Source organism: Meriones unguiculatus, chromosome 12 (genome assembly GCF_030254825.1).
Source record: "Meriones unguiculatus strain TT.TT164.6M chromosome 12, Bangor_MerUng_6.1, whole genome shotgun sequence".
NCBI lineage: Eukaryota > Metazoa > Chordata > Mammalia > Rodentia > Muridae > Meriones > Meriones unguiculatus.
The window spans coordinates 79,452,190-79,468,630 of record NC_083360.1 but is presented as its reverse complement, the minus strand read 5'-3'; the positions used below and the strand labels follow the sequence as shown (position 1 = coordinate 79,468,630).

Sequence of the window (16,441 nt, the reverse complement as noted above, 5' to 3'; positions counted from 1 at the left end):
CAAGGTCCTGCGAACAGTTCAGATCTAAAGGCTTCTCTGTAAACCTTGACCTTCCTTCCTCGGGACACCCTCCACCCCCCACACCACCCCGTCTACTCAAAATGCCCGGCGTTGGTGAAAATACTGTGCAGTCCAAGAATGGAACCCAGCTCACCTGTGGCAGTTGAGACAGAGCCGGTCCACCATGCTGCAGGCACAGAAGGCCAGAGAGTCGCAGGTCTCGTTGACGATGCCGACAAACGCGTTGGTCCCCGGGATCCTCGTCAGCCGGTACTTAGAGCAGTGGCTGCCGTGCACAAGGTTCGTCAGGTCCCCCTACGTAAAGAGACAAGGGGTCACAATGACAGGCAGCAGTGCAAAGAGTTGGCTCCACCCCATCCCTCACTCTCTCTGGTTTTTCCAGACAGGGTGTCTCTGTGTAGTTCTAGCTGTCCTGAAACTTGCTCTGTCCACGGAGCTGGCCTCAGATTCAGAAATCCTCCTGCCTCAGCCTCCCTAGTGCTAGGATTAAAGGCGTGGGACCAGCAACTTGGCCCTCTCTTGCAGAAAAAGAGAATAGTTTGGATTGTGATTATAAAAGCATCACACAGCCATTGCTCAACATTTCTAGTGTTTTTCAAAAGATTTATTTTTACATATGTGTATGTTTGTGTATGTGCCGTGTGTATTTGTGACAAGAATAGAGTGCTGGATCCCCTGGTAGGGGAGTTACAGGTGGTTGTGAGCTACCTGACAAGGGTGCTGGGAACCCAACTTGGGACCTCAGGAAGAGAAGCAGGAGATTGTGACCACTGAGACCTCTCTCCGGCCCCTACAAGCACTGCTGAAAATGTGACCCAGAGACCCCTGCTTGTTAAAAAATTTGTTTTCCTCACTTTAGTTTTATGATCTTAAGAAAACACTGTTGTTGGTTATTGCTAACTGTCACTTAGCGTGTGTGTGGGATTAGCTTGATTGTGCTGAGGTGGAAAGGCCCGCCCATGGTGGGCGGCACCATTCCCTAGCTGGGCGCTGGACTGTGTCAAAGGGGAAAGGGAGCTGAGCAGCAGCAAGCACTCATGCGGTCATGTTCTCAGCTTCGTGACGGTGCATACAGTCTAACCAGCCATGTCCTTGACTTCTAAGCATGCTAGACTCCAGCCTTGAACTGTGTGGGCCAGAACAAACTCGTGGGTCTTTCATTGCTTTTGTCAGAGCAGAAAATTTGTTTCAAGAGCAAACCACACACTTCTTTCCTTTGGTTAACAAATCTTTCTGCTTCCTAGAATAATACATGTTTAAGGAACAAAGGTTCTTTGAGAGACTGATTGACTTCCTACTTCCACAACATTGGAACTTCATTCCAGGGCTAGTAAATGTGATGGTCAGCTTCTAGGAGACCTACACCCACCCACACACACCCACCCACACCCACACACACACACACACACAAACCCCTCAAATGCTGTATTATGATGTCATGATATGACCATCTTTTTGCATCTGTGTGAAATGTCCTAGGCAAATTATTTCAACTCACACCTGTGTCCATGTCATTCATCTCTTAAAATGTGTGCGACCAGGAGCCCAGCTGGTTAAAGGCTGTGGTACAGAGTGGGTTCTTAGGTTCTGATGATTTTTTGCCCTGTGTGGAAGACACCCAATTCTGGGACATGCGTTGGTATAGCTTGTTATGCAATAAGCTCCACTATCCAGAAGGCTCCCATTTCATTTAGAGAGAAGACTTCAGCTGGTGAAAGATCATCTATCTAGCCTGGTGAAACAGTTCATTGGCGAAGGCAGCCCTCTGACAGCTTGAGTTTCATGTTGGGAATCAACATGGGTGGAAGGAAAAAACTGACTCTTGAAAGTTGTCTCCTTACCTCTACACATATGCTGTTCTCTGTACATCTGTATACCTATGCATTACACAACCTAAAAAGTAATAACGGATAAATTGTTCTAACTCCCATTCAACTAGAATGTGCCTTTAGAAATGTTTCTGCTCCAGCCTTGTGGCTTTGTCTGCAGAGGACTCTGGCAACCACTGTAAAAATGAACTAGATATGTAGAAAGAGCCAGACTTTCATATAATAACTGTCCCAGCTTCCCCTCACTTTCCTGCTCAAAATGTGTGTGGTGATGCTGTGGACATGGTGCTTCAAAAGCTCTTTGTTTTCATTGGGCAATAGCTTTTCACGGTCAACTTCATGACACTTAGTTAAAGATTTTCCATTTAATCCAGTGCATTAAAAAATCACTTTTATTTTTTGAAAGATTTATTTATTTATTTTTAATTTTATGTGCCTTGGTGTCTTGCTTGCATATATGTCTGTGTGTGTGGGGGTGGGGTTCTAGATCTCCTACTGCTGGAGTTACAGACAGTTAGGAGTTGCCATGTAGGTGCTGGGAACTGAACCCGGGAACAGCCAGTGCTCTTAAGCTCTGAGCCCCATCTCTCCGTCCCGAAGGTTATTATTATTATTTTTAACTGCACAGTTAATGACTGACACACATGAATTCCCATGTAAATTAAAAACTTGCTTCCCATGAATCAGTTTTTGAATGTCAGTTCTGTCGCCCCACACCCTCCATGTTTGTTCTTTCCAAACTAGGATCATTCACAAATTTTTAAGTTACAGTTAGATGTTTAGCCATGTAAATTTTGCAGCAATTCAAAATACATAGAAAATTCTAAGCTACAAAAAACAAACAAATGTTCTCAGGATGACTTCCAAAAAATTCCCCATGATGGGGGATCAAGGACTGAGGTAGGCTGGCCTTTGGAATTCAGGCAGCTGAACCGTATCTAGGAGACAGGAGCACATGAAATCACAGACATTTGTACAGAGAATGGGAACAGCCCTCAGCTGAAACTTCAAAGGGATAAGGGATGAGTTTTCTTAGTCTTCAATTTGACTGCATCTGGAATTAGCTAAAACCCAGGTACATTTGTGAGGGAGTTCTTTCTTAATTAAATCATTTGAAGTGGGAAGACCCAGTTCTAACCCGGATCTTTGAGGTGGGAAGATCGACTTTGAATGTGGGCTGCATCTTCATAAGGGGTATGGAAATAGGAAGCCTTCGATCTCTCTCTTTCCTGCTTGCTCATGTTCTCACGAGCAAATCGTTTGTTCACTGGAATTAGGGCCTACTCTTTCGGGAATACAGCATCTACTGAAGACCAGCTGAGACATCCAGCCTTGTGAACTGAACAACTGCTGTATTCTCGAAGCTTCTATTTTCATAGGCAGCCGTTGTTGGAGTAGCTGGACCACAGCCTGCAAGCCACACTAATAAATTTTCTTTCTCTCTCTATACATATATTCATTCTAAAAGTTCTGTTCCTCTAGGGCAGTGGTCCTCAACTTTCCTACTTCTGTGACCCTTTAATACAGTTCCTCACGTTGTGGGGACCTTCAATCATAAAATTATTTCCATTGCTACTTCCTAACTGTAAATTTGCTTTTGTTGTGAATTGTGATGTAAATGCAGGATAGGCAAGATATCTGATATGTGACCCCTGTGAAAAGGTCATTTGACACCCAAAGGGGTCACACCCACAGGTTGAGAACCACTGCTCTAGGGAACTATAACTAATAGAGTTGGGGTATTAATCAAAGCAGAGTGTCAACCCTCTGATCTTCAGACTGTCCCTGTCCCATCCTGGTCTTTTGCCCTCCAGTTACCACCTCCAGTGAGGGTTTTACCTAAGTCCCTCTAGATCCCATGGTTCTGTGGCAATGGAGCAGGCACGAGCCATTATTCCATTCACAGCTCCCGAAGGAGCTGGTGTGCTCGCATGTAGCTTACCACCAGGCTAGTGTTGAACTTGTAAGATCTCTGCACTGTCCGGTCACTGAAGCTGTTGCACAGGTTCTTTTTCACAAAGTTGGGGTGGTTCAGGATGTCGTTTGCTACGAGGGGCTCCTAACAAGGCCACAAGACAGAAGACAAGAGTCACTTAACACGCTCCTGGATGTTGCAGAATGGAGCTGACCCACTTGGCCAACGAATACCTTGTGGGTGATGTGTTGCTGCTCCAGAGGTGCGTGACCTTTGGGATCAACGAGGGTTGGATGAGCCACCAGGTAACCTCGGTCTTCCATTATAAAGCACCTGTACCAAAAGAAGTGACGTCTGTTATGCATGAGTGGCTGCCATGCTTTCAAAGAACACTTGACCATACCTGCCTTAAAACAAACCGCATTTATCTAGACTTGTGGGGGAAAAAAAACAAAGGCAGGCTCGTTGGCAAATATTCCCTGAGGTGATGGACTACTTGGCCTCCAGATTATGGTAAGAGCTTTGTGGTCACCTGTATAGCTCATAGAGCAGCGGCTCTCAACCTTCCTAATGCTGCAACCCTTTAATACAGTTCCTCATGTTGTGGTGACCGCCAACCGTAAAATTATTTTTGTTGCAGCTTCATAACTGTCATGTTGCTCCTGTTATGAATCATAATGTAAACATCTGTGTTTTCGGGTGGTCTTAGGTGACCCCTGTGAAAGGGTCACTTGATCCCCAAAGAGGTCACGAACCACAGGTTGAGAACCACTGTCATAGAGGCTGTGCCCCATGAAGTGTGAGGAACATGAAACCTTTTGCAAAGATATTAGAAGGAGAATGCTCTTTTTCTTCTTCTTCTTTTTTTTTTTTTTTTGGAAGAAGTAGATACGTATCTACAGATACAACACTGAGTGCATATAAAATGATACTTGTAGGGGGTTGGAGGGATAGCTCAGCTGTTAAGAGCACTGACTGTTCTTTTAGAGGACCCAAGTTCAAATCCCAGCACCCACATGGCAGCTCACAACTGTCTGTAACTCCAGAATCCAACACCCTCACATAGACAAACATGCAGGTAAACCACCAATGCACATAAAATAAATAAATTAATTTAAAAAAGTGATACTTGTAGGAACACTACAAGAGCTAGAACAACTTTAATCAAAGTTATGTTCTGCTTTCTTCCCCTGAGCATTAGTCACAGCAGAGGCCAGGATGCCTGAACGCGGCCATTAAGCGCCAACGTGAAATTCAACGGTGACAGGAAGCGTGGAGCACAAGACTGAACTAAGAAGCTATTTTTAAAAGCAGCCTGCACTGAATCCAGGGAATGCCCTTGCTTTGATCAGACGTTTTTCTTTTGAAATTCAGGAGGCAAAGTCTCAAAGTTCCATGAGCCTCTTTCCGGGGAAAGTGTAAAAATGCAGTCTAAGCAGCTGGAATTTGACAAAGATTGGCTTAATGACTCAGTTAACACCAAAAGTGCTGGCTGAGACAAAGTGGCCGCTGGTCTTCCCAATACCAAAGTTGAGGGGAGCTTCTAACCACTGGCTCCTGGAGAAGCAAGGCTTTGGGGCCCTACGCTATTCCTTTTTCTATGGGCTGCGTGTTTGCCTAAATAGTAAACAGCATGCACCTTTGCAAAAAGGCAAGAAGGGCGGGGAGATACTCAGCGGGTAAAACACTCACTCCCCCTGCAATCGCCCAGACCTATGGAAAGCAGTGGCATACATCTGTACTGAGAATCCTTGAAAGCTCATAGGCCGGGGAACCGGCTGTTTGCAGCCATCAATTATGGGGACCTTGTCTCATACACCTAAAGTTGTCCCATGACATCTACATGTGCACACACACACACACACACACACACACACACACACACACACACAAAGAAAAAAGGACAAAGAAGACAACAATAAAAACATGTTTTAATAGGACACCCAGGCCCTGGACTCTATTTCCTGTAGTCTCCACCTGCTGCTGATCTGTTCCTATTTTGGGAACGGACAGGAAGCGGTGGCCCTCCGGGGCTTACCTGATTTTGTTGCCACCATCTTGGTTACACACTGGCAAGAGGTCCATCAGCACCTTGTAGAAGTACCTCAGGGTGAAGTCGATGCCCATCACAGCCACAGTGTGCCCAGAAGACAGCTGTGTGCTGAACGGGAAAAAGACCAACAGGAGTAAGAGCAAGAGGGCACGGCACCCTCCCATTTCCCGGCCTGTAACTGCCGAATGACTGAAAGCAAAATTTTAAAAGATTATGTATACGTGCATATATGTATGCATGCGTGTATGCATACGTGTAGTTGTGTGTGTGCATAGGTACACGTGGGTACATGCTTGCACAGCGACTTGGGGGAGTCAGTTTTTTCCTTCTACCACGTGGCCCCCAAAGTCAGGTTTGTAGCAGGTGCCCTTATCATCCATCGCATAGGCCCTACAGCAAACTTCTGGAAAGGAAACCTGAGTGGCTGCCATTAATTACTTCCTTGGTTTTGCTGGAAGGGAAACAGGCCTCTCAGCGGCTGAGCGAGCACAGTTAAGGCCACACACTTATCAAGAACACTCTCCAGTTTCCTTTCCACAACACCACGGTGGACTACGCTCATCTTTAAGATGGGTCTTCTGTGTTGCAGACCAGTACACCTGCTATGCCATAGTGTTATCACTCCTGGAGGAGACCCTGCAGGTAAGGCCGGACAGCCGGCCTGGCGCTACTTTTGGTAGACATGGGGTCAAGTCCTGGCCCAGCTGGCTTTATTTATGTGGCTCCTGGATGCTATCTGGCCTTTCTAAAGCTTTAGTTTTTCATATGAAAGAGGAGAGAATAGCAGCGCCTTTAAAAAAAAAATCAGCCTACTACTGAAATTAAATGTGATAGTGGCTTTATGTTTAACTGCCTTGCCGACATGCGGTAAACACATGAGAAGCCGGAGCGGCTAACAGGAGAACAGCAGGGCTTGCCCAGTGTGGACTCTTAAGGGCCCAACGGCTATTATCATCTACCTGCCTGATAACCAAGAAAATACCAAAAGAACGAACATGACGACGTTATTCTGAACTATTTCATGATGTGTCTTTTTCCCTTCTCTCCACGGTGCTGGAGTTGAAATCTGGGGCCCTACTGCATGCTAGGCATGTGCTCAACTAACTGAGCGGCATCCCAGCCCGCTCTCACAGTAATCTTTATTTTTATTTTCTGTGTATGTGTGTTATATATGTGTACCATGTGCATGACTGTATTATCTGGCCTGGGGGTCAGAAAAGGAGATTACACTCCCTGGCACGGGTGCTGGGAACCAAACTGGGCCTTCCGCAAGAACACGTGTCTCTGACTGGAGCCTCTCTCTAGCCCCCTTTGTGGTAATTTTTGGAGGCTCTATCAATGTAAGAACACTGAAGCTTGGAAGAATGAGGCAGCTGGCCAACATCAAGGAGTGATCAGTGTATACCTGGACAGAAACTCACTGTCTAACTCCAAAAGCATAGAATTTTAGTCTTTAAGTCAGATCTGCAGGGCTGCAAGCAGTTTTATTTTAATTTACTTTATATCCTGGTTGTAGCCCCATGCCTCCTCTCTTCCCAGTTCCTCTCTTTATCTCTACCCCTTCTCCTCCTTTTTTTCTTCAGAAAAGGGGTGCTCCCTTTCCCATCCTTCCCAGTTCATCAAGTTGTATCAGGACTAAGCGTGTCCTCTTCCCCTGTGGCCTGGCAAGGCAGTCCTGCCAGGGGGAAGCAATAAAAAAGCTGGCAAGTGAGTTCATGTCCAATGCAGTCCCCACTTCCCTTACTAGTGGACCCACATGAGGTCTAAGCTGCCCATCTGCTATATCTTTGTAAAAGGCCTAGTTCCAGTCCGTGAATGGTCCTTGGTTGTTGCTTCCGTCTCCACAAGCCCCTCTGGGCCCCAGTTAGTTAGCTCTGTTGGCTTTCTTGTGGCCTTCTTGTCACCTCCCAAATTTTACCCAGCCTACAAGATGTGCAGGGATAAAGATAGAGCGGATTCAGCAGAGATTGGGGGAATGCCAAGCCAATGAGCCACCCTATTGAGGAGTGCCAACTCCCAAAACTATGAATGAGACTCTGCTAAGTATGCAGACAGGAGCCTGTCAGAGTTCTCCTCTGAGAGGCTCTACCCAGCAGCCCCTCAAAACAGATGCTGAGACTCACAGCCAAACACTGGACGAGGAGTAGGGAGTCTTGTGGAAAAGTAGGAGGAAAGAGAAAAGGACCTGGATGTAAGCAGTTTTAATTTATTTAATTTCTGTGGAAGAAGCTAGGAAAGAATTGTAGTTTGTATTTTATGAAGAAAAAAAAATTAGTTTAATGGTTAAGAGGCTTAAATATCACCTTTTCCCTATATCCACAGCAGTACCCATGGCTGGCTCTTTTCTAAAATGCTATGTATTAGCTTCACTGAGGAGTACTGCTCAGGAATTTTGGGATATGCTCATTTTATTTCTAACCTTCCTCTGAAGGGCAGCTCTCTGTACCAGTAGACTCAGTAGATGCTGAAGACAATAGCTTGCATCTCGCCCATGTAAGCCCAGACCTGTATTTTACCTGAATTGTATATAGGTATACTGTTACCATAGCAGCTCAAAGAATTTCATATAGCTATCTAGCCAATGGTAATACATGTATATGATTTCCATTGTTGAGATCATGTGACCCGGCCCTTTATCTCCAGTAGTATTATCATACAGTAAGAATGCCCAATTGCCAGGCTACTAGAAACACTTACTGGAGACTGGGACAGAGCTCCCATGAGTGACTGGTGAGCGCTGAGTTAGAAAGCCCTCCTCTACCTCTTTACCAAAGCACATCTGATACCAGGCGTGAGTGGTTGGGCTTCAGATAACTGGAGTTAGCCAAACAGCTCTTTCTTCTGACCAATTCAAATGCCCAAGTTCAAAGCTTGAATTGGACGATAATAAAATAACTGCTATTTACTTATCACTTGGCACTGTCAAGTTTAGTGCTGAGCATTTTCCCAGGTGTCACTTCTTCTTCTCTTTTTTAAAATAGGATTTTATTTATTTAATTAATGTATGAGTTCTATCTGCATGTACTCCTGAATGCCAGAAGAGGGCATCAGATTCCAGTATAGATGGTTGTGAGCCACCATGTGATTGCTGGGAATTGAACTCAGAACCTCCGGAGGAGCAGAGACTGTTATCGGCTGAGCCATCTCTCCAGCCCCCCAGGCATCACTTCTAATCCTTTGCCCCCTTCCCATGCTCCAGGCATTGTTCTATGACCTTTATGTATTATTTAATTTAATCATTAAAATAACTATTTTAGATAGGCTCTAATACCCCTTTAGCCTAGTGAGAAAACAAAACCAAAAGGGACTTTTTAGAGCCACATAAACCATAAACACTAAGGCTACTTTTATTTATATGTATCAGGGAGGGTAGGTAGCACATTCCCAAGCCAGCACCTCTGCGAAGCCTGTCTATCAGTGTAAGGCCACAGGAGCTTTTGCTGAGCAACAGACTGGAATGCTGACTTGGATCTAAACTGTGGCAAAAGAAAAAGTCACAGCTCTAAACAGTTAAATTGCACCCATCTCAACAAAACATTCACGCGATGGGGCCTGTGGGCTCCATTTTGAACAGGGCCAAAGAACGTGCTCATTCTGGGGGCTCTGCATTCACAGTGATTTCGAGTCTAGGACTGGAAGTGTGGACTTCAGTTGTTGTTAAAAACTCACAGGTTAAATGGGAAGGTGCCCAAAGAAGAGATATCCTCGTTGGGAAATTCCCTGTGTTCCCGTCATGCTTCATTTGAACGGATGCCATAAAGGTTGGCAGACAAAGCCGATCAGATTTCTCGTACCTATCTAGCTATCTAGCTCTCAACAAAATGCCTACTACACACAGACCCAGAAACTCGTGAACTGGCCCAGGTACCAAAAAGATACAACAGAAGGCAAGGCTAAGAAGCGGCCTTGACAACAAGGGGCCAAGGAGGCCCTGCAGGGACACCTCACTGGTATCTTTGAAAGGCCACCTCACGCCCCTTTTACTGTAGTTAAAGATGAGGTGGGTTCTGTCCCCAGAAGAAACAGTCCATTTACTTTTCCTAAGACTGTATGGAGGGGTGGGTGAGTGTGCGCCCACCAGATGGTGTGCTAACGGAAATACTGAAGGATGGACTCCGAAGGATGGTAACTTGCCGATGTATGACATCTGTGTTATGGGAGAAGCTGATGGTCAAGCAGATTCCATTGACCTCTAGTCGGCATTTGGCTGGCAGCAGGCATGGCTTTCCGTGGAGACACAGGCCCGATGCTGGAATTCCACCTCATTTTGCTTTCTGATTATTATCTCAGTGAACTGATGTCAGAGGAATTCTAACTAGGATCGGTCATCTGGTGAATAATGGGCACCAGTGAAGAGGAGGAGAATCTGCTTCCTCTATATGGCAAGGCTTCATGCCAGGTATCATTTAGACGATGGTCTTTCTTGGTTGCTTTAAGAAAATAGCTATTTGTATAATAAAGGGATTAAAGCAAGGGGCCTTCCCATCCAAGCTTTTCCTGATGTTTGTGGTGTCAGGACTTTAAGTTGTAGAAAACAATACGTTCTAATAATATACGTCCAGCAGTACTGACATTAACCAGCATTCTGGCAACATTGGTTTTTCAAAAAGCTCTTATTTTTAAGAGACACTTCCAAAAACACGAAACAGAAAACCAAAGCAAACAACTGACATAATTTTCAAGAGTCAGATACAAATGAAGTCTGATGTCCTGGTATACCGTTCCTCATTTAAAGGAAAAAAAAAAAATGCTCCTTTGCTTGAAAACAAAGCACTGATTCGAGCAACAAAAGCAGTCATGCTCTTGCTACTGTTAATTTTCCTCTCTGCATGTGTCTGTGTGTGAGGTATGTGTGCAGCGCACTCAAGCCTTCTGTGTGGAGGTCTGAGGTTGATAACAACTGCTTTCCTTACTCCCTTTCCACTTGATCTGCTGAAGCAGGCCCTCCCACTGCACCTAGTACTTATTCACTTAGTCAGTCTGTCTAGCCAACTTGCTCCAGGGACTCCCTGTTTTTCATCCCTTGAGTACTGGAATTACTAGAGGCTGTCACATCCACCCTGTTGTTTTTTTTTTTTTTTTTAATTTATTTACCTTTATTTTATGTGCATTGCTGTTTTGCCTGCATGTATGAGGGTGAGAGCGTCAGATCTCGGAGTTATAAACGCTTGTGAGCTGCTGTGTGGGCACTGGGATTTGAACCAGAGTCGTCTGGAAGAGCTGTCAGGGGTTCTAACTGCTCAGCCGCATCCCCAGCCCCCTACCCTGGTTTTTATGTGAGAACCAACTCTCGATGGATTTAGAAAGGGACTGAAAAGGATCGGAGAGGTGGCTCAGTGAGCAAAGGTGATTGCTGATGACCCGATCCCTGTGCCCCTTGCAGTCCCTTTCTGCAAGTTGTCTCTTCCCCTCTACGCATGCGCACATGCATGCACACAAACACACATGAAACAAACTAATAAGTGTAATTTGAAAGGTTTCAAGTGACTAAGACTTAATTAAAGTAAGTACCTGGATGAATGAATTGTGTGACTGATTGTGACAACGTAGCCAGCTCCTCCAACATCTAGGTAAGGACCAGTCAAGGAAATCAGCCCTGGATTGGCCACCGCGTGCAGATACCTAGGCCCAAGAAAAGTCAGGTGATTTTTAGGCATATACGACTCTGTAAGTTTCAAGGGACAGCTGAAACTGCAAACAGTGGGTTTGTAGCTCTAAAACACCTAGTGTAAGCTGTGCTGATATTGTGCTAAAAAGGAATCTTCCTTAAATTCAAACAAACAAACAAACAGGTTTTATGTGTGAGCGTTCTGCCTGCTTGTTTGTATGTGCACTGTGTACATGCCTGGTGCCTGCAGAGGCCAGAAGAAGGTGCTGCATCCCCAAAACTGAAGTTATACATGGATGCTTGCCAGAATGTAGGTCTGGGAATTGAGCTTGGGTCCTCTTTGAGAAGACGGCTCTTAACCACTGAGCCATCTCTCTAGCTCCTAAACTTCTTTTTGTGGAGCTGGGGCTTGAACTCACGGCTTACCCACGCTAGACAAGGGCTCTATCACTGAGCTGCAGTTCCACCCAGATTCTCCCCTTTTATGTCTGACAATAGCACCGAGATACTCAGTTGAGAAACTGAGATCTTCTGTTCTAACATACTGGACTCTGAGCTTTTACTGAGACTTGTACTTCAGATGATTCAGAGGATAATCAATACAGAAAAAAACTAAGGAAGGAAGACAAACCAATAAGCACAAAGAAACCCTCTAGGGTTATGACAGGTGTGGATCGGGCATGAAAGGCTGACCCCCGAGGGAGGTGGTTGCTCCCCAATGCAGGATAAGGAATTCTGCTCTTGGCTCCTGCTGCCTCCCTGCTACTGCGCCTGGCCAGCAACAGCATGAAAATAAAGCCCAGAAGTAAAAGACTATTCCGCAATTGATATGTGTTCATTTCCCATCGGTCATAAGTGAGCTGTGCAATTTGATGCCATAATTCCACAGAGTAAAAGAAAGTATTTGATTCAAGATGACCCTCCAGGCATGAGGTGGAATCAAGCAAGTCCTAAGGGGTTTAAAATGGACACAGATAAAGAATTTCAGTCTCAAAATTTCAATAGAGAGATAAAAGTACTGCAGTCAGACAAAAAGAACCCACAAATCTGAGATTATTTTTTAAAATATTGAAAATAACTTCACCCCCGTGGGAGTGTTTCTGTTATGAGGGCCTAATGTCACCTATTGTACGTACTCATCATGTCTCTCCAGGCCTAAGAGGAACTGGGAACTGAAGACCCCTAAGACTCACCACTGTCTCCGAGTGGGATCAAATGCTTTGTCCATCAGGGAACCGGGATAAATTCTGAGGACGCCATTGGGCGTTGCTATGTAACGGCGGACAATGTACGTGTTCAGGCTGCTCATTTCCATCTGTGTCATCCATTCATCTGTGACGTGGCTGGTCGCCATTACTTCATTTCTGACAGAGAACTAAGAAACAAAGGAAGACATTGCAGGCCTCTTTTTTAAAAAAAAAAAACAAAAAACAAAAAAAAACAAAAACAAAACTCCCATGAAAAGAGTGTGGGCTGCTGGCACGGCTCCCCAAGTTTCTCTTACAGAGAAGCCAAGCCCAGTTACTTCTTGGAAACCTTTCCACAGCAGATGGACGCGGCCAAACTCGGTGGAAACAAAAGCTCACAGAACACAGTCATGGGAGGTGCGGCTATTCAGTTTGTTCACCTAGCCAGCCTGTCTCGGTTTAAGAAAATTCCTGTGGTGAATCATTAGACACACAGAGCCCTCTCTCTCTTTACTGCTTGACTATCATATTTATCTCAATGGACAGCAGATTACTTCTTTTCCATGGGAAAAAAAATGGAGTGGTAAATAAATCTCTGCTCTCTTTATCACACCCCCTGCTCGGAAACCCCCCAGCGGGTATGAGACCTGCAGTAGATTTTCCATGTGGCTCACTGGGCTTCTTAATCCATCAAAGGGATCACGGCTGACTCATCTGCCCCAGGGCACACACTCTGCCTTCTTGGCTCCTGGCTGTATAGGTCCAGACGCAAGTAGGGGTTGATATTTCAAAGGTTCACGGCCAGCACCCTTTCCCGGGCCCATGGAAAGGGTCCCCAGAGAGGTGGCCTGTGCTAGTACCTTGAGCCCTGGGTTAGCGATGAGGCGAGTGTTGTCACTGAGATAGGCTGTGTAGTGCTCCACCATGCGCTTGGTCTCTGGCTGGCTGAGATGCTCGTAGGGGGAGGAAAAGCTGCCGGCAGACAGCATGACTGTCGGACTTTCTGAAAGAGACCCCAACAAAGCAGGCCTCAGAACACACCAAACAAAAGCACCACTTAAACGGTGGCTTAATGTCTTCCACAAGGACACAAAGAACTTGAGAATGAGGGCAAAGAAAAAGGGAATGAAAAAAAAAAAAGCCACATTCTCTCCCTTCAGGGAGCTTATGGTCCTGTGAGGAAATCAGGACGGGGAGGTGCCCGAAGAGGCACAGATGCTAGATGCAGAAATCATGAGTGCCTTAGAAAGGCCAGCTGTGAATGTGTTAGCAAGGCGTGTGTGGCACAAACATGAAGCCTGGCTGGACAGAATCAGGGCTCCACCATTTCCTGGCCATGAGATGTTGGACAAGCATTTGCCAAGTGGGGAAAGGAACGCCACCAGCTCTCCAGAGGGTGCCTGAAAAGTGCGTTACAGCGCTCGCGTCAGCGCTACCTGTTCATATGCACACCAGTGCCGTCATTCAGGAAGAAACACGAAATGTTGACATCCATGGAAAAACCAAATGAAAAAAAGTTACTATCACAGGTGGCCGGCAAATGCGGCATAAACAAAGCTTATGGAGAATATCCCCTGTATACATCCCTAAACATTATTTCTAACAGTGAAAACTAGTTTCCCAGTTGAGACAAAATCCTTGCAATCAATCACAGTGTGAAACTAAATTTTCTGTTTAAAAGATTTTGTCATTCAACCTTACCCCATTTTTCTTTAATTTTATTTCTTTGGAAACAGGTCTCACTGTGCAGCCTTGCTTGGCCTGGAACTCTCTTTGTAGACCAGGCTAGACACAGATGTTTGCTTGCCTCTGCTTCCTGAGTGTGTAAAAGCACCACCACACCAAGCCTTACTGTATTTTAAAATGTGTTACGAAGCCCCGCCTTATGCTCATGTCACATGAAGGTATTTTATGACACCATCTTATCTCATTAATGCCTGTATTTTTTTTTTTTTTTTGAATCTTTTTGATGTCTCTGGCACATAGTGCTTTCAGTGCGACCCAATGAGCTTTTATGTGGTGGACAAAGAAACCAACAAACAAATCAAACCAAGCCAAACTCTAGAGGCAGAGCCCTTCCGTGCCTTACATCCACTAAGCTCTGAGTCAGCAGACAGAAAGCAGTACCGTTATCAAACACAAAGCTTTATGTCTAGGAAGTAGACATACAAGCGTATACACTTATACATACATATGTACACAATACATACGTAACACAAACAGGCCAACTGCCTAGGGACGTACTTTTGAACTGCTTATTTCTTATGTTTCCCATTCCTTTTTTGTTACATGTTAATGGTCCTGTGTAACTGCCACTGCTAATTGAAACAAGACTGCCCCAGAGGAGCCCAGTGGTAATTCAATGTCATCTAAATGTAATTTAAATTTTTCTGATAGCCAGAAAAGCAGAAGAAAATAATTAGACGAATTGTGAAAATACGCTTCTGGTATATTAAAAATAGGATCATTTCAGTGTGTAATTACTATATAAAAAAATAGCACGCATATCCTACTTTCCATACATCTTGATCTTGAAGTCCAAGTGCTCGACAGCTAGAGGTAGCCAATAGTTAACAGACTGCAAAGTGTAGCGATGGAGAAGTAAGCACGCGAAATTTAAATATTCAGGCTGTTCCTTCTTTCTCACCATGGGCTAGAACACATCCTACCCCCAATCTCAGGGCAGTGCCTCATTTCTGTCAGCAGAAGCGTGCAGTTGGTTGGCCCAGAACTTTAAAGTCTTACATTAGCTTTTCAATGAAGCATTTCATTAAAATGTGAAAAATTATGTTCTCTTTCATGTAAAACATAGAACATAAACCCCAAGCCCAAATCAAAACAAACGAACAAATGTAAGAGGCATCCTGCTTTGATTAACATCACAGGCTCTCTCTAACTTGTTGACATTTTTGAAGTGTACCACAGAAACAATCACTTAGCTTGGCCTGGTCTTTTGGTCTCACATCCAGAAAGAATTTTCTAGAAGGGAATTTAGAGGTGGTACTCAAGTTGCAGTGTTCACATTTGGAACCCAGAAAATGGAGACTCTATCCTTGCTCTCCTTCCAACCTGTGTTCTTCTACTCCGTTTGCTGACTGTGTAGTAGTAATCATTAACTTTTTTTCCCCACTTATTTTATGTACATGAGTGTCCTATCTGCACTCATGTACATCTGCATGCCAGAAGAGGGCATCAGATCCCAACATAGATGGTTGTGAGCCACCACGAGGTTGCTGGGAATAAACCTCGGGACCTCTGGAAGAGCAGACGGAGCTCTTAACCTCTGAGCCATCTCTCCAGTCCTCATTAACTTTTTTTTGAATCCTAAATATTTTCAACAGGGAAAAAAGAAGGTAGATGTTTCACTAAACAGTGGGCGTCCTGCAGTGTACTGACTTCAAAGGCTATAAAGGCCTCCCGTGTACCTGGTACACATCAGTGTGGCCAACCAAGGTGTATGACTCAAAGATCAGCTTGGCCAATGGGTATATACAGACCATTGACTATGTCTCAACATCAGGGGATTGCAGACCCAAACCACCATGCAGTATCGCTTGACCCCCAGCTAGAACGGCTCTTATCCAAAGACTAAAGACAGCAAACACTTTTTGATGAAGACATGGAAAAAAGGGAAACCTTGTATACCATTGGTTATAATGTAAGTTAGTACAGAAAGCCAGTATGGAAAACAGTATTGAGGGTGCTCAAGAAATTAAAACTAGGACTATAATGGCGTGCAGCAATTCCACTCCCGTATCTAAAGGAATGATGTCAGACCGTAGAAGAAACATTTGGTACCTCCATGCACCAAATAGTACCTCCAAATAG

General features: G+C 44.9%; 1 protein-coding gene across 1 annotated transcript in view; it reads right to left on the bottom strand.

The window, feature by feature from the left end:
- Cachd1 (cache domain containing 1) overlaps positions 1–16,441 on the bottom strand; it is a 221,589-nt gene that overhangs the window by 17,755 nt on the left and 187,393 nt on the right. The window contains exons 14-20 of the mRNA XM_060365967.1: positions 13,474–13,616; positions 12,620–12,801; positions 11,330–11,440; positions 5,804–5,926; positions 3,999–4,098; positions 3,793–3,909; positions 155–315 (exon numbers count right to left, since the gene is read on the bottom strand). Of these exons, the coding sequence (XP_060221950.1) occupies positions 155–315; positions 3,793–3,909; positions 3,999–4,098; positions 5,804–5,926; positions 11,330–11,440; positions 12,620–12,801; positions 13,474–13,616 (937 nt within the window). The remainder of the gene's footprint in view (positions 1–154; positions 316–3,792; positions 3,910–3,998; positions 4,099–5,803; positions 5,927–11,329; positions 11,441–12,619; positions 12,802–13,473; positions 13,617–16,441) is intronic.